At 53.1% G+C, this 25,102-nt stretch overlaps 2 protein-coding genes across 4 annotated transcripts; both read left to right on the top strand.

Annotated features, from left to right (window-relative positions):
- The first annotated feature begins 1,773 nt into the window (after window positions 1-1,773).
- Window positions 1,774-14,893, top strand: Clip3 (CAP-Gly domain containing linker protein 3). The gene is made up of 14 exons (XM_020168157.2): window positions 1,774-1,932; window positions 2,248-2,472; window positions 5,868-6,007; window positions 6,093-6,186; window positions 6,342-6,503; window positions 6,738-6,856; window positions 7,705-7,941; window positions 10,834-10,969; window positions 11,114-11,242; window positions 11,534-11,677; window positions 11,958-12,081; window positions 12,256-12,320; window positions 12,940-13,012; window positions 13,354-14,893. The coding sequence occupies exons 2-14, from the start codon at window positions 2,307-2,309 to the stop codon at window positions 13,406-13,408; spliced, it is 1,644 nt and encodes a 547-aa protein (XP_020023746.1). The 5' UTR covers window positions 1,774-1,932; window positions 2,248-2,306; the 3' UTR covers window positions 13,409-14,893.
- A 557-nt stretch (window positions 14,894-15,450) lies between these two features.
- Window positions 15,451-23,769, top strand: Alkbh6 (alkB homolog 6). 3 transcript variants are annotated; one of them, XM_074058655.1, is made up of 14 exons: window positions 15,451-15,470; window positions 16,048-16,128; window positions 16,426-16,494; window positions 17,688-17,748; window positions 18,308-18,524; window positions 19,349-19,534; window positions 20,198-20,335; window positions 20,498-20,636; window positions 21,002-21,145; window positions 21,340-21,534; window positions 21,608-21,856; window positions 22,573-22,650; window positions 23,381-23,439; window positions 23,531-23,769. In XM_074058655.1, the coding sequence occupies exons 2-14, from the start codon at window positions 16,075-16,077 to the stop codon at window positions 23,706-23,708; spliced, it is 1,767 nt and encodes a 588-aa protein (XP_073914756.1). In that variant the 5' UTR covers window positions 15,451-15,470; window positions 16,048-16,074; the 3' UTR covers window positions 23,709-23,769. The 3 variants fall into 3 exon arrangements, with proteins under 3 accessions (XP_073914756.1, XP_020024284.2, XP_073914755.1); XM_020168695.2 differs by lacking the exons at window positions 15,451-15,470; window positions 20,198-20,335; window positions 20,498-20,636; ... (4 more) ...; window positions 23,381-23,439; window positions 23,531-23,769 and adding an exon at window positions 18,047-18,198 and having other exon boundaries at window positions 18,408-18,524; window positions 19,349-19,784; XM_074058654.1 differs by lacking the exons at window positions 15,451-15,470; window positions 20,198-20,335; window positions 20,498-20,636; ... (4 more) ...; window positions 23,381-23,439; window positions 23,531-23,769 and adding an exon at window positions 18,047-18,198 and having other exon boundaries at window positions 18,446-18,524; window positions 19,349-19,486.
- Window positions 23,770-25,102: the final 1,333 nt, after the last annotated feature.

Below are 25,102 nucleotides of genomic sequence, written 5' to 3'. Positions count from 1 at the left end.
GCACGTGTTCTAAAGACTGGGTAAAAAATGTCACAGAGTGGTGGGAGGCTCTCCAAGGAGGCAGCATTTAAGCAAACCCTGAATGATGAGGCCAACCCTTGAGGGCACGTGGGCCAGTACTCAGGGGCAAGAATAGCCCTGAAGAGGCCTCAGAGTCAGGAAGGCAGTGTTGTTCTGTAGAAAACCAAAGTGAGGAAGGGGGTAAGGGCAAGGTTGCCATTTTTATTAGGGAGAGCAGAGATGGTGTTTAAAAAACACAGATGAGTGAGATCCTAGAAGAAGGGAGAGGAGACCACATAGGTATCTAGGGGAGAGCTTCTAGGAGCAAGGAACAGCCAGAGAACAGGCTGTTGTGGCTCCAGCAAGGAGGCTGGCATGGCTGGAGTATAACAAGCAAAGGGGAGGATGAGCCCGTGGCTCACACCAGTAATCCTAGCTATTCAGGAGGCAGAGATTATTCCTGAGACTCTTTATCTTGAAAAAAATCCTTCACAAAAAAATGGCTGGTACAGTGGCTTAAGATATAGGCCCTGATGAGTTGAAGCCCCAGTACAACAACAACAAAAAAAACCCAAAAAAAAGGCGGGGGAGGGCAAAGGGGGCAAGTTTATGTAGGGCCACAGCTGAGAGCCCTGGCTTCTACCTGGAGCAAGGTGCAGCAAGCAATACTTGAGGAGGAGGGCCTTGACGTGACAGGTGTTAATAGGACCTTGTGGCTGCATGAGGGCAGCAGAAGGGTGGGCGGGGGCAGGTAGAGGCACAGGGAGAACAGAGAGCAGACTGCTGCCATAGTCTAGGTGGGAAATGCAGTATAGACCAGGGCCTGGGATGGGGGTGGGGGTGAAATTCTAGAAACACCTTGGAGCTACTGGGCCTGCACGTTAGAATGATGAGAGGTGGAAAGCAGTCACCTAGGCCAGGGTGATTTGGAGCAGCTTGAGCAACAGCCAGCTGGGCTGAGTCAAGGCCCTGGGCTGGCTCCAAGAGGCCTTCCTGGGGGCACACAGGTTCTGAGAGTTCATTGACAGATCTGTACCATAGACACTGCTACTGTGGGCTGGTGGTTAAGAGACTCCACTGGCAGGGCACCAGCGACTCATGCCTGTAATTCTAAACTCAGGAGGCAGAGATCAGGAGGATCATGGTTCAAAGCCAGCCTGGGCAAACAGTTTGCAAGACCCTATCTCAAAAAATCCTTTCACGAAAAAGGGCTGGTGGAGTGGCTCAAGGTGTAGGCCCTGGGCTCAAGCCCCGGTACCGTCAAAAAGAAAGAAAAAAAAGAGCTCTACTATACAGACGTGTAGCTTGATTATGAATCAGATTCTGCATCACCTACTTTGTCTGCTCCAGTGAGAAAGCCGCTTAACCTCTCTGGGCCTGAGTGAGTGCTGGGTGAGCGCTGTATGATGATGGTAAGGGTGAAAATATACAGAATCACTCCTCCGGGACCCCGTTATAGGACGATCATGGACAAGGGGTCAGGGCTGAGGTCCTGGAGGGTGGACAGACCACTGCCCTAACTGGCCTACATGCAGGCCTGGGGTTGGATCCCCTAGGTGCGGATGGACAGGAGACCTGCGCCCGCCTTCCCATGCCTCTCTTTTGCCGCTGTTTCTGCTCCAACTCTCCGGTCCCGGTGCGGCTCACATCCTTTCCGGGTCCTCGGCTTCCATCCCTTCCCGACCCGGCCCCTGGCGCCTCCATACACGCGCGCCGCCTGGAGGCTTCTCCTCCCCCGCGCGTGGCCACGGCGCATGCGCCGCCAGCGCCCCTCCCTCCTCTCCACCCCCACCCCCGTGGGCGTCTGGGCCTCGTCCCCTTCTCTCTGTCTCCCTCTTCTCCCCCACCGCGTCCCCCGACAGCGACACCCCATTGCTCCCGCGGTCTCCTCCGTCTCAGCCTTGGTCTCCATCCTGGTCACCCCGACCCCAGGTAAGATGCGAAGAGGGAGGCCGGTGAGAAGGGGAGGGGCGAAGCATCCTGCATCCTGAGATAAACAAACCCCGGGAGGGGGCGGCCGAGACCGTGGGCCTCCCCGGGAACCTGACCGGGGAGAAGAATGGGGGGCCGGGCCTGGGGCAGGGGGCAGGCGCCAGCCTCATATCCTCAGGCCCTCTGATGGGTAACGGGGGTCCCTCTGGTTGCCCAAGATTGGAGGGGGGGGCGGGGGCCATCCCAGGCCCTAGGAGCTTCTGGGGACTTGGACCCCGGAGCCTGTGGGGCGCTCTATCTGACCCCTGCCTCCAGGATTTGCCTGCACGCCGCCCCCAACTCTGCACCCGCCCCCCTGAGAGCCACCGAGGACCATGACTAAGACAGATCCTGCCCCAATGGCCCCTCCGCCCCGAAGGGAGGAGGAAGAAGAAGAGGAAGAGGACGAGCCTGTCCCCGAAGTCCCTAGTCCCACCCAGGAGCGCCGCCAGAAGCCTGTTGTGCATCCCTCAGCACCTGCCCCCCTCCCCAAGGACTACGGTAACCCGTGTCCCCACCCTGGTATCTGGTTAGAAGCCTTGGGTAGCCACGGACGGGTGGGCTGAGGACTGCTAGTTGTGATGGTGGGAGGATTCTGGAGGCAGTCCAAAGGACTGTCAGCTGAGGGCCCTTTTGACCTCCCCACTTTAATTAATTTCATTCACATATTGAATGGAATTGGAGTAATCCTAATCTTTGATTCATGACACATCATTCAACATTTAGTCATTCAACAAACATTTCTTGGACGTGACTTTAGACCTAGCTTTATGCTAGTATGGGGGCCCCCAGCACAGAGTAAAACAGGCTCAGTCTTTGAGAGAACTCATAGACCTCAGTGACAACTCCACAAATAAGTATAATCATAAAATGTGTAATTTCAGGACATGAGAACTGTGCTTGCCAAGAGCTTTTAAAGACATGGCTCCCCTTGGGAGGTAACTTCTGGGGAAGACTGAGGGCAGGCAAGCTGAGATTAACTAAGAGAAGGGGTGGAAAAATAGGGTCCCAGGAGAGATACCCCAGGAGTAAAGGATCTCAATGGAAGGGTGAAAGTGTCTAATGTATTTATCAAGTGCTAATACCCTGTGACAGGCCCTATGCTGGGAGACCAGGAGTTGATCCTGCAATCAGGCATGATCCCTGCTCTCAGGAGAGGAAGAGAGACTAAAGTGAGCAGATAAATAGATGAGTTCAGATTGGAGTGAGTACTATGAAAGAAATAAAAGGCAGAGAGATATAATAGATAATGTCTAGGGGGCCCTCTTATTTGAGACTAAGTTGTTGGGGTGAGTCTTTCTGATGAGGTGTCATTGAGGCTGAGGCTCAAAACATGAGGAATCAGCCATAGGAGAGCTGGAGAGAGTCCCAGGCAGAGACCAGCAAGTGCAAAGGCCCCGAGGCAGAATCTGGCTTGAAATGAAAAGCTCATGGAGCTGCATTTAGGGAGTGATCATAGTTGAGGTGAGAAGTTGGCATGGGCCAGACCTGGAAAAGCCTTAAAGGCATTGAAGACTTTGCATTTGTTCTAAGTGTGGCAGGCAGAGAGCATTGTGTGTGTGGAAGGGGGAGGGCATCTAAAAGCAGAGAGTGGCAGGTTGGATTTATAGCTTTAAAAATTCCCTCTGGCTTCTGGGTAGAAAAAGATGGAGCACAGCCAAATGTGGATACAGGAAGGAGGTTTCAGAAGATGCTGGCAGAGAGTCCCACAGCTGGGAGGCTCTTGAGACTTGGCATTGCCATGATGGGGCAGGAGAGATGGGGCAGATGATCTGTCTGTGAAATGGATCAGAGAGATGAGTACATTTTAGTCTGATAGAAAAATAAGAAAGTTTCTGGTGGAGTAGCTCAAGTGGTAGATTGCCTACCTAGTAAGTGTGAAGATCTAATGTCAACCACCATAAAAAAAAAATCCCCTACTTTATAGCTGGGTTCCAGTGGCTCATACCTGTAATCCTAGCTGAGATCAGGAAGATCAAGGTTTGAGGACAGCCCAGGCAAATAGTTCTCAAGACCCTATCTCCAGAATACTCCAAACAGAAAGGGCTGGTGAAGAGGCTCAAGTAGTAGAGCACCTGCCTAGCAAGTGTGAAGCCCTGAGTTCAAACCCCAGTACTCCCCCCCCCAAAAAAAAAGACAGGAAAAAAGAGGGAAGAGAAGGGCTGGGGTGTAGTTCAGTGGATTGCAAGGGTTTGGGTTCCATCTCTAGTGCTTAAAAAAAAAAAAAAAGAAGAAGAAAAGGGGAGAAGAGGAGAGAGGAAGGAGCAAGCACACATTAAGTTGTGATCTGAGCTGGGTGCCAGTGGCTCACCCCTATAATCCTAGCTACTCAGGAGGCAGAGATTAAGAGCATCGAGGTTCTAAGCCAGCCTAGGCATAGTTGCCCACGAGACTCTATCTCAAAAGAAAAAAAAAATTCACAAGAAAGGGCTGGTGGAGTGGTTCAAGGCGTAGGCCCTGAGTTCAAACCCCCCAAAAAGGAAAAAGGTAGTGATATGTGCTATGATCTGACATGAAAAGGGCTGGGGTGCTGATTTAGACCTGGGAAGGCCTCTCTAAAGAGGTGACATTTAAACAAAGCCCTACAGCGGAGCCTTGTGAAGATCTGAAGGAAGACTGTTCCAGGCAGAAAACAGCAGGTGCAAAGAGACAGGCATTTGCCCAGCACACTGGAAGGACAGAAGGAGGCCAATGTTGCTGGAAGGGACTGAAAGAGAGGGCAAAGTGGCCAGATTGTGTGAGACCTTGTATGCCGTGGGAAGGACTTTGGGCCCTACTCTGAGCAGGATGGGAGCTAGGGAATGGATGGTTGTGAGCCAAGAAGGGCTGTGAGTGAATGAGGCTTGAAAAAGAGCACACTGACTTATTCTTGACTCACCTTCTGGGCTGTGTGTGATCTGATCATTCATTTACTCATTTACTCAGCACACACTGAGTTCCTGCCACTGCCAGGTCCCTGTAGGGTGCTTGCTTTGCCACACAGAGCAACACTTACCAGAATCTAATAGGGGGAGGTAGAAGTAAATCTGAGCACCACTGTGGCAGGCCACAGGTTGGATACATCCTGCTTATACATTTTATATGGCCTGCAGGATATTGGGGAAATTAGAGTTTTCTTAAAAACTAGAACTTCTGGCTTTTTAATGTTTCTATTACTGTTTTGGTAGTATCCGAGTTTGAACTCAGGTCCTCACATTTGCTAGGCAGGTGTGTTACGGCTTGAGCCACGCCCTCAGCTTTTTCATGTTTTGTTTTTTGTTTAATTTCTCCCCCTCTGGAAATGTGGCCAAACCATATTCCCACTGTGAAGTACAATGAGGCTGGAGCTGTAGCACATTCTTGCGCACACGGAGTGGCAGGTGCTGGGTGCCCTATGCACTCTTGTTTCAAGGCATAGAGTTTGCTATCCTGTGGGGGTATTCTCCCATCTTCCAGTTTTTCCATTCACTGGCATTCAGACCTTTGTGTGAGTCCTGATTTTGGGTTTTTTTTGTTTTTTTTTGTTTTTTTTGTTTTTTGTTTTACAATACTGGAGTTTGAATTCAGGGCCTACACCTTTGAGCCACTCCACCAACCCTTTTTTTATGAAGGGTTTTTTTCAAGATAGGGTCTCAAGAACTATTTTCCCCGGCTAGATTCGAACCTCAATCCTCCTGATCCCTGCTTCCTGAATAGCTAGGATTGAAGGTGTGAGCCACCAGTGCCTGGCAAGTACTGATTTTGAAGCCTCCTGGTCACACAGAAAATGCCAGTGGTTCATTATGGGCTGCATGCCACTAGTTTGATACCCTGCATTAGACGGAGGGTCTTAAAGGCACAGACCTAGACAGTGCCCCATTCAGGATGGACGGGTGCTCGGTTTGCCTGGGGTGACCTTGGACCTCTTGCCACCCCAGCCTTCACCTTCTTCGATCCCAATGACCCGGCGTGCCAGGAGATTCTGTTTGACCCGCAGACCACCATCCCGGAGCTGTTTGCCATCGTTCGTCAGTGGGTGCCCCAAGTCCAACACAAGATAGACGTCATTGGCAATGAGGTGGGAACCCTGGGGGAACCAAGCACAGAGGGTGTGTGGTCCCCCACACGTCGGGTAACCCTCACCTGTCCCCTGGTACTCCCAGATCCTGCGTCGAGGTTGCCATGTGAACGATCGCGATGGTCTGACCGACATGACTCTGCTCCATTATGCGTGCAAGGCTGGGGCCCACGGAGTTGGTGAGGGCCCGAACCCCAAAACCTAGGCCCTCAGCCCCAACACCCCGAAACCCACCCAGAAATCGGGCGCTTAGGGCCTCCCATCCAGACCCTCGCCCGGCCTTCCCCACGCGTGTTCTGGGAGGGCTTCCGGGCTGACCCGGGCTGTGGTGTAGGGGACCCCGCGGCGGCCGTGCGCCTCTCGCAGCAGCTGCTGGCTCTGGGCGCCGATGTGACCCTGCGCAGCCGCTGGACCAACATGAACGCGCTGCATTATGCGGCCTATTTCGACGTGCCGGACCTTGTGCGTGTGCTGCTGAAGGGTGCGAGGCCCCGAGGTGAGGAGGAGAGCCCTGCCTGGTGGGGGATTTAAGGAGAGGGGGCGCACAGGATGGAGGGTGAGGACCGAGGCCTGCTGGGAGGGGAAAGGGGACCACACCTAGAGGGAGCAGGTGTCAGTGGACTGCAACCCCAGGGCGGGGCGGGAGGGGCGTGGTCTAAGGGGAGGGGCGGGGCACTACCTGGGGGCGGGGCTCTGTGGCAGAGGCCTGAGCCCTCTGGCTTGTTTCCAGTGGTGAACTCCACGTGCAGTGACTTCAACCACGGCTCAGCCCTGCACATTGCTGCCTCCAACCTGTGCCTGGGCGCTGCCAAATGTTTGCTGGAGCATGGCGCCAACCCAGCGCTGAGGGTACTGTCCCCTGGGCCCAGCCCCATTATCCTCTTCCTCCCTCTCTAAGCTCTATCCTTCAGTTACCTACTTACCTCCAGCGGGCCTCTGCAGAGGACAATGACCACTTGCATTTCTCAACTCCTAAAATGTCACAAAATCACTTGCACATTCAACCAATAATAGCTGATATTTACTTAGTGTTCATAACATGGCAGGTAAAGTTGATTCCAAGTCCTGTTACACAATAGGGAAACTGAGGCAGAGAGCTGAAAGGATTTGCCCAGGGTCACCCAGCAAGGAATATCTTTTCTTTTGATCCTGGCTGACCCTGTAGCCATGTACAGACAATATTTGGAGATCATCAGGAAAGAAGAGTTAGGCCCTTGGTGAATTGAATTCTGGGTGTATAAGGCCTCAATATGATCTTTGTCCCTGCCCCTTCCATTACTAGGTCCCCTCCCCAGTACCATGACTCTGCAGTATCTCCAGTGCTGTCCTCTTAGGGGATATGGACAGTGCCCCTGAGCCCCTGCTTTCTCCTCATTCCTTATTGGCTCAGTTTGATTTCTGAGTCTCAGCACAGGAGCCAGTCCTATCCCGTACCATTGTAGGATTAGGTTTGGGGTCTCTGGAGGCACCTCCCTGAGGCGTAGCCCTCATTCTCAGTTGACTCTACCCCAGTCCCACTGTCGATTCCCTGATACATCCCAGCCCAAGGTCGAAGGAGTAATCTGCCCGTTAATGCCCCACGCTTCCTTATTCTCAAGTTGGCCCTGACTGGGGGGGTTGGAGGGGCAGGCAGGTTGCGGGGGGAGTGTGTCCTGTGCTACTGAACCCTTGCCCCTTCTCTTCCCACTGGCCTGTAGAATCGAAAGGGACAGGTGCCTGCCGAAGTGGTCCCAGATCCTATGGACATGTCCCTTGACAAGGCAGAGGCGGCACTGGTGGCCAAGGAGCTTCGAACACTGCTGGAGGAGGCTGTGCCACTGTCTTGCGCCCTCCCCAAGGTCACGCTACCCAACTATGACAACGTCCCTGGCAATCTCATGCTCAGTGCACTGGGCCTGCGCCTGGGAGACCGAGTGCTGCTGGATGGCCAGAAGGTCAGGGCTGGGCAGGGGTGGGGTGGGACTCAGCTCTGTCACCTCGGAGATGGGTCCACGGGCCAAGAACAGACTGTCCCTTTTGTCTGCCACCTCCCAGTCATTCACATGGTTAGGGCTTCTTTTGTGCCTCACCCTGTGCTGAGCTCTGAGGGGGACATGGACCCATCCCTGACACTGACTGACCACATCAGTCATGGCTGAAACACAGCAGATGATTAGCAAGCTCTGTGCCCCTGTGGCTTCCTCTAGGGTCTTGAGGTCACCAGTCACGCCCCATCTCCACTCTCAGAGTAGTCAGGAGTTTGACCAGAGTGTTCCAGGGTGTAATAGGGAGCATGCCCTTGAAGATGAGAAGTGACCAGGAAGAGGAATCACAGGAGTGGGGGAGGACAGAGAGACTTCATTCATCTAGGCCTTCCAGCTTTCTTTCACTTCCCAGGTGTTCCTCAGACTCCTTGCTGAGTCCTGGCTGAGTCCAGTCTGTCCTTAAGGACAGAGAGCCAGCTCTGCTGTAACCCAGCTCCACTGGTAATGAAGCACAGCTGTGGCTAAGGTCATTTCTGGTGGCAGCAAGGGCTGAGATAACCATTAAATGGCTGGATTTAGAAACTGTCCCCAGTGGGAGGCAGGAGTGGTCTTCTCAGGGGTGTTCTGGGAAGGCTTCTGTGAGGAGGTGATGTCCAAGCTGAGAAGGGAAGGAGCTCACTTTGCAAGGATAAGGAAATTGCAGCTGTGAAGATCCAGAGATGGGAAAAGACAGTGTGACTGGAGAGTTCTGGGGGAGTTGCAGAAAGGTCTGAAGGAACTAGTCAGAAGGCCACTGGAAGGAATTTGGATTTTTTTTTTTTTTTTGGCAGTACTGAGGTTTGCTTGTTTGTTTGAAAGTAGCGTTCTACCTCTTGAGCCACACCCCAGCCCTTTTTGCTTGCTTTATTTATTTTTGGTGAAGCTGGGGTTTGAACTCATAGCTTTGCCCTTGCAAAGTAGAGTCTCTACTGCTTGAGCCACATCGCTAATCCATTTTGCTCTGGTTAGTTTGGAGATGGGGGGCTGGTCTTTCAAACTGTTTGCTCTGGCTGACTTTGAACCTGAATCCTCTTTATCAGCCTCCCAAGTAGCTAGGATTACAGGCATGATCCACTGGCATTCAGCTGTTGCTTTGGTTATTTTTCAGATAGGGTCTCTCATTTTTGTCTAAGCTTCTTGGGTGGCTGGGATTACAGAAATTCACCACACTGGCTTGTGCTTTGAGATGGAGTCTTGCTAACTCTTTGCCTGAACTGGTCTTTAACTTGAATCTTCCTAGCTCTACCTCTGGAGTAGCTGGTATGATAGGAATGAACTACCACACCTGGCTTTTATTTCTTGTACAGAGAAAAGCCATACAAGTCACATTTTGTTTTTTAATCTGGAAAGATTTCCACACATGATCTAATCAAGCTCATTAGATAGTTTGGCAAGACTGGGTTCACTCTTCCCATATACCCCAGAAAACTGTGAACCCCTTTGTCAGAAGCCAAGTTCTCTTGGAGAAGCAGCGAATCACAGTGTTTACGAGCTCAGGCCTCAGGGGCTTGCTCAGGTACACGTGCCTTTGCTGCTTACCAGCGGTGGGTCCTGGGGCCAATGACTCCACCTCGTTTGGCCTCAGTTTCTCCACCTGCAGATGGACATAATGTAGTACCCAACTCATGGGATTGTGTGAGGCTTAATGAAAATGTTTAAGTCTTTCAGAACAGAGCCTGGTGTATGCTAAGTGCTCTTTGTGTGCTGGGCTTGGTTCCAGTCCCTGCATCAACCCTCCAAACTCAGCACTTGTTTATTTTTGTGGTGTTGGAGATTAAACCCAGGGCCTCATACATGCTAGGCAAGCACTCTACCACTGAGCTGCACCCCCAGCTTCAGTTAGTCCATTTCATAGGCAAGGAACTAAGAACTAGGGGTGCAGCTCAGTGGTAGAGCACTTGCCTAGCATTATGAGGCTCAGGTTCTGAGACATGGAGGTGAGATAGCCTCACATGAGGCTAACTTTCTGAGGAATCATGGTAGCCAAGCGTCTTTGCACATATTAAAAATGTCTGGGCACAGTGACATACACCTGTAATTCTAGCTACTTGGGAGGCAGAAATTAGGATGATCACAGTTCAAGGCAACCCTGGGCAAAAAGTTAGCAAGACCCCAATTCAACTAGTAAGCCAGGTGTGGTGGTACAACCCTGTAGTCTCAGCTATGTGGAAGGCATAGGTAGGAGGATTGCTGTTTTAAGTTCAACCCTGAGAAAAAATGTAAGACCCTACCTGAAAAATAACTAAAGTTAAAAAAAAAAAAGGGCTGGGGGTGTGGCTCAGGTGGTAGAGCATCTGCCTAGCAATTGTGAGGCCCTGAGTCCATCCTGTGGGGGTGGGTGGTTCTCCCTACATTCTAGATGAAACTGAAGCCCAGGAAGTCCCCTGACCTGACCAAGGTTACAGCATAACAGCCCACACTTGTTGCTGCCTGGCTCCATGGCAATTCTGTCCAACAGACAATTTCCATGGCAGAACGTCCTGGGCTCATGATGTCCAGTAAAGTAGCCACAAGCCACATGAGGCTATGGAGCACCTGAAATTTGGCTGGCACAACTGGGGAAGTGAACGTTTAAACTATCATCTGTGACCAGTGACTATGTACTGTGTTGGCAGGGCAGCTCTACAGTAATAGGGGTGGATGTGATCTCTGTTTTCATTTCCCAGATAAGGAACTGAGGCATGGACAGGTTGAGTCGTATAACCAGTAAATGGTAATGTCAAGCTGAAATTTGAGCCCAGGGCTCCCGTATCCTGTGTCCCAGTGGTCCATCATAGTCTCCCAAGGCCCCCTCCCATGCCAGATCTTCCCTTGTCTCCCTAGACTGGCACCCTGCGGTTCTGCGGGACCACGGAGTTCGCCAGCGGCCAGTGGGTGGGCGTGGAGCTAGACGAACCTGAGGGCAAGAACGATGGCAGTGTTGGGGGCGTCCGGTACTTCATCTGTCCTCCCAAGCAGGGTCAGTCTCACCTGGGGCCTGGAAGGGTAGGGATGGGGGTTCACTTAGCTGTTCTGAGACCGCTGTCTGGGTAATGGGGTGGGAGATAAGGGTGCGGCCAGAGACAGAGGCTTGGACAACACCTAGCCCAGGATCTGCCCCCAGGTCTCTTTGCCTCTGTGTCCAAGATCTCCAAGGCAGTGGATGCACCCCCTTCGTCTGTCACCTCCACACCCCGGACTCCCCGGATGGACTTCTCCCGTGTCACTGGCAAAGGCCGAAGGGAGCACAAAGGTCAGAGGGCAGAGCCCGAGGGGTGGAAAGAGTCAGTCTCAGGGATATTGTGTGGGTAGCTTAGCTTCTGTGACTCGGTTTCTCCTCAGGCCTAAAGCCACCCTCCCTGTTCTCTGGCATCTAGGATTATTTCCCTTCAAACTCCACACACATCCCTTCAGTTCTGGAAAAGACACTGAAGTTCCTCTGATTGGAGCCACAGCAGGGTTTCTATCTTGGGAGCTTTCCAGATGCCGTAGGGTTCCCCAAAACTGGCATCTGGGGCCCCACCCCCTCACCTTCTTCCCCCAGGCAAGAAGAAGTCCCCATCATCCCCATCTCTGGGCAGCCTGCAGCAGAGGGAGGGGGCCAAGGCTGAAGTTGGAGACCAAGTCCTCGTGGCAGGCCAGAAGCAGGGGATTGTGCGCTTCTATGGGAAGACAGACTTTGCTCCAGGTAAGAATGGTGGACTCTGAGCCAGACGCCTGTGGCTTACACTAATAATCCTGGCTACTCAGGAGACAGAGATCGGAAGGATCGAGGTTGGAAGCCAGCCCAGGCAAATAGTCCAAGAGATCCTATCTCGAAAAAACCCTTCACAAAAAAGGGCTGGTGGAGTGGCTCTAAGGCACAGGACCTGAGTTGAAGCCCCAGTACCAAAAAAAAAAAAAAAAAAATGGTGGACTCTGGGCTGGAGCAGAAGGCTCTTGAGACATTCTGACAACCCCTGCTGCAGGTTACTGGTATGGCATTGAGCTGGACCAGCCCACTGGCAAGCACGATGGCTCTGTGTTCGGTGTCCGGTACTTCACCTGCCCCCCTCGGCATGGGGTCTTTGCACCAGCATCCCGCATCCAGAGGTGTGTCTAGCCGGGACCCTCAGCCCAGGGGGAACATGCAGAGCCTTGGCCCACCCTCACTAGACCACATGTGGTTGTCCCCTCAGCCTAGCTCCTTCCTCTAAGCCCCCTGGGGCTCAGCTCCCGACAGACCCTGACCTCTTGTGGCTCTGAATTCTCCCTGTGTCTCCCTAGGATTGGTGGATCCACTGATCCCCCTGGGGACAGTACCGGAGCCAAAAAAGTGCATCAAGTGACAAGTGAGTTTGGGGCTGGGAAGTGGGGAAGAATGTGGGTCTGAAGACAAGAGAAGGGTTCTCAGTGCTACAGAGTTTCTGACAGTTAATTGGGGACTCAGGACCAAGGAAAGTATGAGACAGGGTCCCAAAGAAGAAAGGGGCTTTGGGATATGAGGAAGTTAACAGCAAGGACCTGAGGACTGGGTTGTGGCCTCAGTGGTAGAGTACTTGCCTAGCATGTGTGAGGTCCTGGGTTCCATCCCCAGCACTACATAAAAAAGACAAACAAAAAACAAGGCTCCGATGGTTTTTTTTTTTTTTTTTTGGTACTGGAGTTTGAACTCAGGGCCTCATGCTTGCTAGGCAGGCAGTCTTATCATTTGAGGCACTCTGCCAGCCAAAAAAACAAGGTTCTGAGTAGGCACTGTAGTGTTGAGTGGGCTACTGGGGACACAGGTAGATAGGTATTGGGGGAGAGGGTGGGTATTACTGATAAGAGGTTCAGATGGATATTGGGAATGGGAGATCCAGGTTGGTCCCAGGGACATGGATAGCTGTTAATGACAGGGAGTCTAGGTGGATATCAAGGACACAGGCGGCTCTATCATCCCCTTACCTGACACCTTGCCCTCCTCTCCAGTGACGCAGCCCAAACGCACCTTCACGACAGTCCGGACCCCAAAGGACATCGCATCAGAGAACTCTATTTCCAGGTATATGGCCAGACGCTCTCCAGTGGGAGACTAGGGAGAGGCGTCCCCAAGGCCACTGGATGTGGGGATCTGCAGCTCTACTTGGGGCTGGAAGTAGAAGCTAAGAAAAGTTATGACTAAGGCCACCAAGAAACAGTTTTTAGGGTGTTGGGCTCCACGCTGACTTCAGGTGACTCCAGCTTTTAAGGGGCAGGCGAAGGAAGCTACAATCACCAGTGCCACACAAGCCTAAGATGGCACTGCCCTTAGGCAGAATCCCAGACATGAGGTGGAGGGATGATGATGATGATGATGATGATGGAGCGGCTGTCCCTGAACCCACTTCCCGGTTGTCCTTTCAGGTTGCTCTTCTGCTGCTGGTTTCCCTGGATGCTGAGGGCGGAGATGCAGTCTTAGAGGCCCTGGATCCCCACAGAGCCCCCTCTAGTGTCTCCTGACACAAGGAGCGCCTAGTCACCCCAAGATAGAGACTCCCAGTAACATCCAGAATATAGACCCCATTAGCCAGCCCTCTATCACTGAGGTCCCATTATTAACAGGTCCCCTGTAAAACCCCCCAAATGCAGACCCATGTGTCACCCAGAAAGAGATTCCCCGAGTAGCACCTTCAGGCTAGTCCCTGTCCCCACCCCCTCAGAGCAGACCCCCAGTTAACAGATTGCCATATCACTCAAATGAGGGTGACCCTGTCCACATGATGCTCTCAACAGGACATTTTGAGTCACTCATCAGTGCATCAGAAATCCGCCATTAACAAAGATCCCCTCCCTCCACTCTCCTTGAAATGAACACAGGTCACACCTCCAGAGTAACAGACCATGTGACTATTCCTTAAGATGTCGTGATCCCATGATCACCCCAAAGCCCTGACTCTAATCTCCCTATCAGAGACTCCCTCCATTAACAAATACCCCTGTTCTTACCCTTCAAGAGACCCACCTCAGTCAACCCACTGTCACCTCCAATTTACAGGCACCAAAATAGTCCTGGAAGTGCTAATTACAGGACCCTCAAGTCTTCCTATACTCTGAACCCTCAAGAAACCCCCAGTGCCTTGTATGAACAGCCCACCCCACATGGCCCACAGCCCCTGTGCTGGCCAGACTCCCAGAAAATTCTCTATTTTTTAATGACTTCCCCCTTTGGGGGACCCCAAAATTTGGAGACCCCATTCTTAGACTCTGGAGATCCCAAACCCCAGAGTATACATGTCCCAAACTTCCCTGGGACCCAAGTTCTGTATCCCCTAGAAGACCCCAAGTTTCTAACTCCCAGGTCCCTCCCTGCAATCATGGAATTCCCAAATCCCAAGGGAATCCCAAATTTATAAATCCAATCCCAAACCCTCAGGAAAACCCAATCACGAGGTCCTTGTGCCTGGGATTGAGGAGGCTCGAGTCAGGATAAACATTCCAGGCTCCCAGGGCACCTCCAGCCCTATTCCCAATCACCAGGAGACCCCCAAACAGGAGTTCCCGTTTGGGAACAAACTAGAGAACTTCAATGCCTGGAGTCTGTGGATCTCAAGAACCCCAAATTCCAAGAGCCCCAGCCCTCCCCCCCCAAGGGAATCTCAAGTCCCAAAGCCTCCATCCCTAACAAGTGGAGGGCCCCAAGGCCCTGAGGGAATCCCGTCTTGGAGTCCCCGTTCAATCTACCTTCTGGACACAGTTCCGAGAGACTAAATCTGAGTCATTGGCCCCAAAGGACCTCACAGCACTTGGGCGAGACCAACAGCCTGAGGGAGAACCTAAAGGCCCCGTGGGTCCAGGGCGGACCTGGGGCCCTGACCACCAAGGACAGCTCACGACTGCCCCTTCACTGCATGTCCCCAAACTCAGCATGACCCCTGTCCTCTTCAATAAAGACGTTTCTATGGCCTCTCTGTGTCAGGTGACCGGGGTGGAGAGGGGAGATACGGCCCTGCCACTTTGGGGAGGATGGGAAAGGAGGGCCTTTCTTCAGCCTCGTCTAACTGCGGCAAGGGCTTGACACGGCCCAGTCTGCGGGAAGTCCATTTTACAGTTCCCCGCTTCCCTTCCTGCGGCCACGGCGGCTGCGCCTTCCACAGGGGTCCACGCCTCCGTGTGGACGGGCTCTGTGCTGGAGTCCTGATTGGGCGGTGCAAGGCGAAGACCCCGCCCCAGTGGATCTTCAATGGCTCAGACACCAGGAGGCCCAGCCTATCCCTAAGAGAGTACGGAGGGGCGGGCGAATACTGGGTGAGAATTCCTATTGGCTGAAAGGCAGGCTCCAGTGTCTTCCACGAGTTCCTATTGGCTTCGGGACTCTTGCGTCAGTAAAATGGAGCGGAAGTGCCTGGCAAGGGGATGAGGCTGTTGAATCTGGACCCTGGCGGGGAGAAGGTGGACGGTCAGTTTGGGAGGTAGCTGAGTGCAGAGATGGGCGTCCAGGAGGACTAAGAATGGAGTCCGGGGAAGCTCAGAGTAGGAGCACGGTGGGGCTCAGTGTGGCATTCCGAAAGACTCAGAGGGTTCAGCGAGGGAAGCAGGCTCAGGTCCAAGGGTGTTGGAGTAGAGGGGCGCTGGGCTCGGGAAGTCTGAGGGGTCCAGAGTGGGGAGATCCAAGGAGGCTGAGTGGACATGTCTGAAGAAGCTCAGGTTGGGGGCACAAGATCTGGAAGGGCTGAGGCCCGGGGAGGGTCCATGGAGCGCTGAGAGCCGCGCTCAGGATTGCAGTCTGAAGTGGGTTCTCAAATTAAGGTGCTTAGGGGCCCTGGGGTGCAGCCCTGGGGGCTGCACGGGGAGCTTTTGCGAAAGGCTTCCTGTGGGTTAGAGGCTGGAGAGGGCAGTGTCGTTTGGCGGACCTCGGAGACAGGTTGGAGGAGCATGCTGGGTGTTCACTGTGTCCGGGCAAGGAGCCTGGGGGATCACTGTAGGCTTTCGAGATGCTGACGACTCAGGTTTTAGAGGCTGGGGTGAGGCTCTGACCCATGATGGTGCAGGGGGAAGGTTGGATCATAGAAGAAAAGGATGGGAGGTTAGCAACTTAAGTATGTCCTCTCCTCCCCACAGGACTGCACAGCAAAGGAGTTGGTGTCAATGGAAGAGCAGAATGCCAGGGTCCCAGCCCTAGAACCATTCAGGGTGGAACAGGTTGTTAAGACTGGAGGTGCAAAAGATGAAGGGGAGGGGGGCTTGAGCGTGGGAGGTGGGTTGAGATAAGCAGGCTGACTCTTGGGTTGGCACTGCCCCCTTTCACCAAATTAATTTTTACCCTTGAAGTCCTCCTGCCTCACCTTGCCTCCACCTCAGAATGGTTCTCTTGACTTCAGAACCTGGCTTGTCTGAGGCTATCCTGAGCCACTTTCCAGAGGGAGACAGTGCTCAGTGATGGAAGCGCCCCTGTGTGGGTCCAAGGGCCACATCGTCAAGTTCAGTCTCTCATTGTAGGCACCACCTGTAATCTACTATGTCCCCGACTTCATCTCCAAGGAAGAGGAGGAGTATTTGCTTCGACAGGTGACCGCAATGGCCTTTTAGATTGTTTCCCCCTCTTCCTGTATTCCTCTGTGATCTCCAGCCCCTGTATGAGAGCTTCCCGGAGTTGGAGTGAAGATCCTGGCAAAAAGGAGGGTGCCACATAGCACCCACCCCTGCCCTCTCAGTTATACTGTCAGAAAGCTTTTTCTAGGAATCTCAGGGGACACCAAACATTCTTGGAAAGGAGGTAGTTTGTATGAGGCTCAGACTCTCAAGAGCTCATACTCCCTACATTGAGATAGCCCAATCCTAGCCCAGTTCCGATCCTTCAGAATGGAAAATGAAGAATTTAGTGTTCAACTTTCCGTGCTGAGATAGCCCAAGAATCAGTGTTACAGAGTAAAATGGTTTTCTGTGCTAAGGAAAGACTCTTTGGAACAAGGTTACTGAGCCCAGACCACCTGTGTTGAGATGGCTAGTCCATATTCTGTTCTTAAGATTTCGGGACAGAAGAATTAACAACACTCAGTGCCAGCACTGGGATAGCTCTTTGCAGTCTAGTGCCTCAGTTACAGAACACGGCTCTTATCCCAAGGACAAGGTAGCTACAGAACCCAGTCTTATGTGCTGAAATTGCCCATTCCAGACCTTTGGATACTTGAAATTGAAAAATTATGTATTTTAGAATGTCTGGACTGAAATAGCACAGGCCAGCCCAAACCATGCTGAGGATAAAATTCTCAACCAGACTATAGATTTCTTAGGCTGAGATAGCCCGTTCTAGACCCCTGGGATCTTGGCAGTGGAGGATTTTCCAAGTATTTTTCTTGTTGTACCGAGATAACCCAGCTTGGCATATTCTCTCCAAGAGAGAATTTGTTCCTAATGCCAGCTTTAGGAACAAAGGGATTTGAAAACTCAGACTGTCCCCAGATAGCCCAAGAATCAAGAGAGTGTAGACTGTCCTCTGGGATTAGAGACCCCAGTCCTGCCTGAGCTCTGAGTAGATTCAGATCACCATTGCACAGCTATAGTTTCTTTTCTCAGTCCTTGTGGATGCAGGCAGGCTTCGGGACCCTTCCCAGGAAACAACAAAGTACTGGTAAAACACTACTCCTGAGGACAATCTATCAGACACTAAGATGACCCGATTCCACCCCAGGTGAAGGACCCTATGTTGCCTGGGTGGAGAATCACAGAGAGTGCTCCTAAAACCCCATCCCTACTTCTAGGTTTTCAATGCCCCAAAGCCAAAGTGGACCCAGCTCTCTGGGAGGAAGCTGCAGAACTGGGGTGAGTGTCCCTGGCTAGAGGCATGGGTGGTTCTAGGATGTGGGCTGGGCAGGAGACTCAGGTCCAGGACTTGCAAGACATGGTGGTGGGTGCTTAGGGCTCAAGGGGTCAGTGGAAGTTCTGAGGCATCAGGAATCCAGTGGTCTGGGAAAGTCTGAAAACCAGTGGCAATCTCCAAAGGGTGGAGGGAGTCCCTCAGAGGTTAATCCATTTCTTCCCGCTGAGCTATTTCTCATGGTGGCTCCAAGTGTTAGGGCTCCTTGGTTGGGTGTCCTGAGGACCCCATTGCACTCCCCAGGTGGGCTCCCCCACCCCCGGGGGATGGTCCCTGAGCGGCTGCCCCCATGGCTCCAGCGCTACGTGGACAAAGTATCTGACCTCGGCCTTTTTGGGGGTCTCCCAGCTAACCATGTCCTCGTGAACCAGTATCTGCCTGGGGAGGGCATCATGGTAACCACGCACCCTAACCCTGACCATCCCCCACAGAGCTCTGAATATCATGGGGCAGGGCACCATGTGTACCCAGCCTCTTGCACAGAGCAGCCACAACCCCCCCCAGCCCTTCACCTCCCCATCCCAGCTTGGGAGCCCTCTTTTGGCCCAGAGGATGTGGGGGAGGGTTGGACTCCTGCCTGCCCAGCCATGGTGCCCCTTCCCAGCCCCATGAGGATGGACCACTGTACTACCCAACTGTCAGCACCATCAGCCTGGGCTCCCACACCGTCCTGGACTTCTACGAACCACGGCAGCCAGAAGATGATGACCCTACAGAACAGGTGGGGCCCAAGATACTGCTCCAAGCCCTCCCAGGGTGCTCCAACACCCCACATCCTCAGGATGACCCAATCCCACCTGCTTTTGGTGTATTCCTGACACCCAGACACCTTCCTCTGTGCCACCACAGGGTACATTCACTTCCTCCCAGATACCCAGCTCATCTGCTCGCAGGGTTCCCAACCCACCATGATATCCACAACACCCCAACACCCCTATCTGTCAGTAGGGTCCCTGATGCCACACAGAAACCCTGACCTCACACATTCAGTGTTCCAAGAACCCAAGGTCCATTTATATGTCATATGGGGCTCCCCAATATTCCACACATATTTGATATTCTCAGGTACACCAGTGTTCTCTCATGGGTACCCTAACACCCTCCCAGATGGTCTGATTCTGCCCATGGCACAGGGTACCCTAACACTGATATCCTGCACTCCAGTCATGTGATCTGCAGATTCTCCTCACGTGACTCTACTCCCACCCCCCAGTCCACGCCCAGATGCCCTGACAGCACCATCTAACCTCTGTCTCTGAGGGGGTGTGTTACTGACACCCCCACACCTGACCTATACTGCTCTGCTTCCCCTTTACCCTACACACTCCTGGGTACTTCCATGGCCTCCTGCTGGTGTTCCCTAAACTCCTGATGTCCCTGGATGTGTCAGTTCCTCTGAGCCCAGCCTCACTTGTAGCACCCTCAGAAGGGCATCTACTTTGCCCCTGGGGATTTGCCGACACTTGTCCTCTGACCCCTGAAGCCTGCTGACTTTTCATCCACTCCTGACCTCTGGATACCCACTGACCATCCCTTCCCCTGCAGCCCCGGCCGCCAAGGCAGCCTACAACCTCACTTTTGCTGGAACCACGTAGCCTGCTGGTGCTGCGTGGCACAGCCTACACACGCCTTCTCCACGGTATTGCCCCTGCTCCCATGGACGCACTGGACTCCACCTCTCTGCCGTCCAATGCTGCTGCCTGCCGGTCAGCACTGCCCGGGGCACACCTGGTGCGTGGCACCCGCATCTCCCTGACCATCCGCCGTGTGCCCCGCGTGCTGCGCACTGGCCTCTTGCTCGGCAAATGACCGCCAGGCCCCAGGTCCTCCTCTAATTGCTCATTGCTTGACTCCTGCCCCCTCAGGGCTGCTGAACCTGTGACCTTGGAACCCTTGGGCAGAGTGGCTCTCCTGGGTTTTTTCCCCAGTAACTGTGGGAACCATGGGAGATCTCATTCCAAATAAACCAAAACTAGCTTTCCTTGCTTTTAGATTTTTTTTTTTAAGGGGGGACAACAGCTTTGGTCCCTGCGGTGTTGCATTTGGGACCCTAAACGGATGACCCTGCACGGTTGCGTGACTGGTGGTCAGGGCAGGATCCAGGGGCCTTGGGACGGGTGGGGGTTTTCTATCTCCAACTCCCTTGGTAGAAGGTGTGTGATGTTGGGAAGTTTATCTACCGTCCTGCCAGGGAGGAAGGAGTTAAGAGGCTCTGCTGTCACCTCAGCAGGGCATCAGATTACCTGGGTCCAGGTTCCTGGAGGAAGGGGTGGAGCCAGGCTCAACCGTGGGCCTCTCAGCTGCCACAGGCCTGGGTGAGTCCCACTGAGGAGGTCTAGGGGACACCACTGACTAGGAAAGAGGCTTACTGGGTGTCCTCACCTCTGTTCCCAGGCCTCCAGCTATGTCCCTGTCCTCACCTCTGGGCCCTAGACTTCCCTTTGAGCCCCTCAACCATCCCCCTGGAGCCCCTAGGGAGCAAGACTTTGCTGGATGCACCATCTGCCCTGTGTCTGGAGAGGAGACAATCAGGTGGGGGCTAGGGCTTTTGCAACTTGGTACCAAGGTGGGGGCAGGGGCCATTTGAGGCTAGGAGGTGCTGTGGCTATGATCATCTGGGAATAGAATTAGAGTAGAATGAAAAATGGGGCACAGTGGCTCATTCAGGGCCCTGTCAACATCTCTTACCTTTAGGCCAAAGCAGGCCCAGGTCACCTGGGACCCTCCTATGTACATCCAGGGTGGGCTGAGGGGCACGGAGCCTACCACCACCCCCCCAAGAACATCAATGCCCTCTTCTCATGAGGATTCAGCTGGGAGCAAACACCGTGAGGTGAGCTGGGGTGACCAGACTCCTTGTGCCAGCCTTACCTCCCCTCTGTCCCCATAATCTGGCCTCTGCCTGGGGACGAGGTGATAATTCTAGAAAGGTCTGGGGACCTGTGGGAACAGGGACACTCCGGAAAATGCATCTTTACCCATCAGTATAGAAGTATTGTAATATTTTAACCAAATAGGAAAAGAGTATTTCACCACTGGCCCTGGTGCAACTCACCTACCCCCTCCCTGTCCAGACCCCCAGGGTCCACATATCCAGTTTCCAGGAGGCTTGAAAACCTATAGACCTTGAACTAGATGTCCTCAGTCCCCAAGTAGAAGGTCCTCATTGGCCCTGATTCAGCCTTGTGTGTTCCCCAGCACCCCATCTCTGGCCTAGAGGTACTGGAGGCTGAGCAGGACAGCCTTCACCTTTGCCTGTTGGGACTGGGCCTCCGTCTGCAGGACCTGGAGCCAGGCCTTGGGCCCTGGACACTGGCCCAGAGTGGTATGGTCCAGCTGCAGGTGGGCAGTGGGAAGTCAGGATGTGGGAGTGTGGGCAGGAGTAGGTAGCACCTTGGTGGGGGGAGGGAAAGTGGGTTTATTACATGTTTCAGATTTTTGGATAGGAAATGGGGAAGAGGATAACTGCAGGTTCCGGGTCTCTGGGCTCCCTGGTGTGTGTGTTTGGGGGAGGGGTGTTTGACCATGTGTCCCAGGCCCTACAGGCAGAGCTTCGAGGGGCGGCTGAGCGTGTGGATGCACTGCTTGCATTTGGTGAGGGGTTGGCACAGCGGACTGAGCCCAGGGCATGGGCATCTCTGGAGCGGATCCTGAGGGCCCTTGGAGCCCACCGAGACGCCATCTTCCGACGGCTCTGGAAGTTGCAGGCCCAGCTGGTCAGCTACAGCCTGGTATGGCACGCCCTGGTGGTCCCCAGTCCAGATCCCAATCCCCAGCTCTCATGACCTCTGTCCTCTATCCCAGGTGTTCGAGAAGGTCAACGCATTGGACCAGGACTTGGAAGTTGATGGGAACTTGGATGGGTCAGGACCTGGTGGGGCCTGGGGCCCCTGGGCAGCCACTAACCTCCCTACTCCTGCAGAGTTGGAGTGGGATCCAGCGGGGGATGTTGGGGGTTTTGGACCCTCAGGGCAAAAGACAGCCCAGACACCAGGGACTTCTTGTGAGCTTTGTGGCCACAGGGGCCCCCAGGGCAACGGACAAAGCCTTGAGGTGAGATCACTCCCCATTGCAGGTTATTCCATTTGACCAAGCACCCATAGGGCGCCTCTGTGTGTCTTGTAGCTCCATCCTTCCCTTTCGAGGAGGTCTCAATAGCTTTGTCTCTCTCTCTCTGTCTGTCTCTTGATGCCTTCAAGATTTCCTCCCTCCTCCATGTCTCTGTTTCCCACCTTTCTGGCTGTCTCTATCTGCAACCTCAACTCCATTTCCTCTCATTCTGTAGCACCTTCTGTGCCACAGCCACACTCCCTGTACTTCTGCAGGCCAACTTCTATCTTGAAGCCCCCAGATACCCATCCAGCTCACCTCCTCATGTCATCTCTCCACAAATGTCATCTTTTCAGAGAGGCCTGCCCTGCCCCCTAACTGTGTTTTCTGATGTCACTGAACACAACTTGACATTACACATTTATTTGTTAAGTTCTGGCCTCACTGACTAGGAATATAAGTTCCACAGAGGCCAGGATTTTGCTTGTTTGCTTCTTCACTACATCCCCAGCTCCTACAGCCATGTCTGGCAGTAATAGATACTCATTAAATATTTGTTGAGTGAATGAAAAAGTAATGTCTCTCCCTTGGTTTCTTTGGCTCTGTCCCTCTGTCCTGTGAGATCCATTCCTCTAGAACCTCCTCCCTATGATACCCTTCTTCCAGCCCTTCCCCAGCTGTGTTACTTGCAAGAACTGCATGTCCCTCTTTCTCCACAGGACATGCTCACATTGGGCCTCAGCCACCGGAAACACTTAGCAAGTCACCGAAGACACTCTGTACTTCAGAAGCCTCAGGTGAGCTGGTCCTCATCAAGGTTGAGGACCTTGATGGCAAGTGACAGAAACCTGACTCAAACTGACCGACACAAAAAAAGGGATGCTTTTTCTTTTTCTCTTGTAACTAAAAAGTCCAGGGGGTACAGCTGAATTCCACACCTCAAATGTATCAGGGCTCAGTCCTTCCCTCCCTTGGGTTCTTCTTCCCCAAGTTGACTTCCTTCTCAGCTAAGTGACTGTCTCAGCTAAGTGGCTGCCTCAGCCACTGCACACATCCTTCCCATTGCTTACCCACCAGAGGAAGAGAGTGTCCAGGACCTGCTGGCAGGAGCCAAAGGCCCAGGGCTGACTCCACCTGCCTGGCTTGGGTCATGGGCCACACCCTGAATCAATCAGAGTGTTCGTATTGGTTAGGCCTGGGTCACATGCCACATGATGGAAGGGGAGTTGGGGCGGGGGGAGGGATCAGCTTCATCTGAACCTGTAGGTCTGAGAATGGGGAGCTGTGGCTACTGCCCTCCTCCAGCCAATTGAGCCACTATTTCCAGGAAGAAAAGGGATGGGAGTGTGTGGAATATAGACACAGACAGACATCCACCAAGCTTGGAGATAGTCCGAGTCCCTGTGGGGTTTTATGGTGCCAGAAGAGGAGGAGGAGGAGGAATGAGACTAACCCTGTAGGTCTATAGGACCACACTGAGTGTCCCTTCCATCCATCATTCTGCTGTGGGCTGCTGTCTCCCCTCAGGACGAGAAGAGGCAAGCACCTCCCAGCCTCCAGGACGTGACGTTGGAGGCGGCCCCTGGGTGAGATGCTCGGAGGATATGTCTGGGGGGTAGGAGACAGCGCTCATGGTAGCAGCCCACCCTTAAGTGTAACACCGAATTTCCTTCTCAGGGTCCCTGCTCCTGCCACCAGGAGGCCCCTAACCTTCCTCCTTCTCTTCTTCCTCTTCTTTCTGGTGGGTGCCACGCTGCTCCTCCTTCTGTCAGGGGGCCCCTGCTGCTCTCACACCCGACTAGCCAGGACTCCCTATCTGGTGCTCAGCTATGTCAATGGTCTCCCCCCAATCTGAGAACCCAGCCCGGACGTGTGTAATAAACTGTCACTGTAAAAGGATGTGTGAGGATATTGAGTGTGTAAACACCCAGAACTCAGGCTACAGCTTCTACCCCTTTGCCTTGAGCTCAGAATGGGATAAACCCATTTTGGGCTGGGTTACTGCAAACCCAGACACAAAAGTTCAAGCACAGGTGGTGGATTTGGGAGGTGATCCTAGGAGTGATTAGTAGGTGATGAGTATGTGAGTCAGGGAATGAGAAAGCCAACACTAGCTGAGTTAATAAGCTGCTTGCTACTCCAGGTACCTGGGGTGCCTCCCCACTGGGGACTGCTGGAAATTGTGTAGAACAGACTCCAAGTCATTCCACCCAGGAGGTGAAGAAGTGTGGCATTCATACACAGTTTCATCTCTACCTGGAGATGTGGACTCCCCAGCACTTCCTACCTGCGCCTCCCATAAAGGCCCCTCCCTCAGGCAAAGAAGCACAGGTGCTAGCAGCAGGAAGCCAGACAGGTGCAGGTGGGAGAAAGGAGCAGGTGCTATGGGTCAGCAACCATACAAGAGCTCTATTCCAGTATTCTTCCTGGGGCTCCCTAGCTGGGCTGTCACTAAGCCATGACTGTGAGGCCCCTTTCCTAAGGTCTTGACAACACTAGGCTGAATTGCCAGGATTCAGTCCTGGAGTTCAGGAGTTTGGCCCATACCTCAAACTTAACACAGATCTTTTCTCCTTGAATTCTCACTACCATCCAGTTATGTGGCCATGCTGCAACAGGCACAAAGGGGCCACACATGGAGCAAGGGACTGAGCCCAACCCTCACTGCCTTTAAACAGAAATAAGTGTTTTATTTTTGCAGGTAACCAAGAATTTAGGACTTCAGGCACAGCTAGATCCAGGGCCTGAAATGATTTCTACATCTCTCAGTTCCTCCCTCTGTTTGACTTCACTGTTATCCTGGTGGTGGCCAGAGTGCCCATCAAAACCTCCAGGCAGTCAGGTGTGGTGGTGCATGCTCTAATCCCAGCATTCTAGAGGCAGAGGCAGGAAGATTGGGAGTTCAAGGCCAGCCTGAGTTACACAGTGAGACCCTATCAAAAAAGAACAAAAGAAAGAGGAAGGGGGCTGGTGAAGGGGGTCAAGTGGTAGAGGGCCTCCCTAGCAAGTCTGAGGCCCTGATTTCAAACCCCAGTACTGCCAAAAAAAAAAAAAAAAAAGGAAAGAAGGAAGGAGGGAGGGAGGGAAGGAAGGAGGGAGGGAAGGAAGGAGGGAGGGAAAGAAGGGAGGGAAGAAAGGGAAGGAGGGAGGACAAAAGGAAGGAAGGAAGGAAGGAAATATTCTAATACCTGTGATTTCCAATAGGGTGGAGATGAGATCTGTAAAGATACCAGATGTTATTTGTTATAA

The sequence above is a fragment of the Castor canadensis genome, chromosome 16, assembly GCF_047511655.1.
Source record: "Castor canadensis chromosome 16, mCasCan1.hap1v2, whole genome shotgun sequence".
In the NCBI taxonomy this organism is placed as follows: domain Eukaryota; kingdom Metazoa; phylum Chordata; class Mammalia; order Rodentia; family Castoridae; genus Castor; species Castor canadensis.
This window is presented reverse-complemented; position numbering and strand designations above follow the sequence as displayed.

Coding starts and splice junctions, on each gene's coding strand:
- Clip3 (XM_020168157.2), top strand. CDS start 2,307: ATGACTAAGACAGATCCTGCCCCAATGGCCCCTCCGCCCCGAAGGGAG. Junction 10,970..11,113: donor CATCTGTCCTCCCAAGCAGG/GTCAGTCTCACC, acceptor ATCTGCCCCCAG/GTCTCTTTGCCTCTGTGTCC. Junction 12,082..12,255: donor CCAGCATCCCGCATCCAGAG/GTGTGTCTAGCC, acceptor GTGTCTCCCTAG/GATTGGTGGATCCACTGATC.
- Alkbh6 (XM_074058655.1), top strand. CDS start 16,075: ATGGAAGAGCAGAATGCCAGGGTCCCAGCCCTAGAACCATTCAGGGTG. Junction 16,495..17,687: donor AGGAGTATTTGCTTCGACAG/GTGACCGCAATG, acceptor CCCTACTTCTAG/GTTTTCAATGCCCCAAAGCC. Junction 19,535..20,197: donor CACTGCCCGGGGCACACCTG/GTGCGTGGCACC, acceptor CTCTGTTCCCAG/GCCTCCAGCTATGTCCCTGT.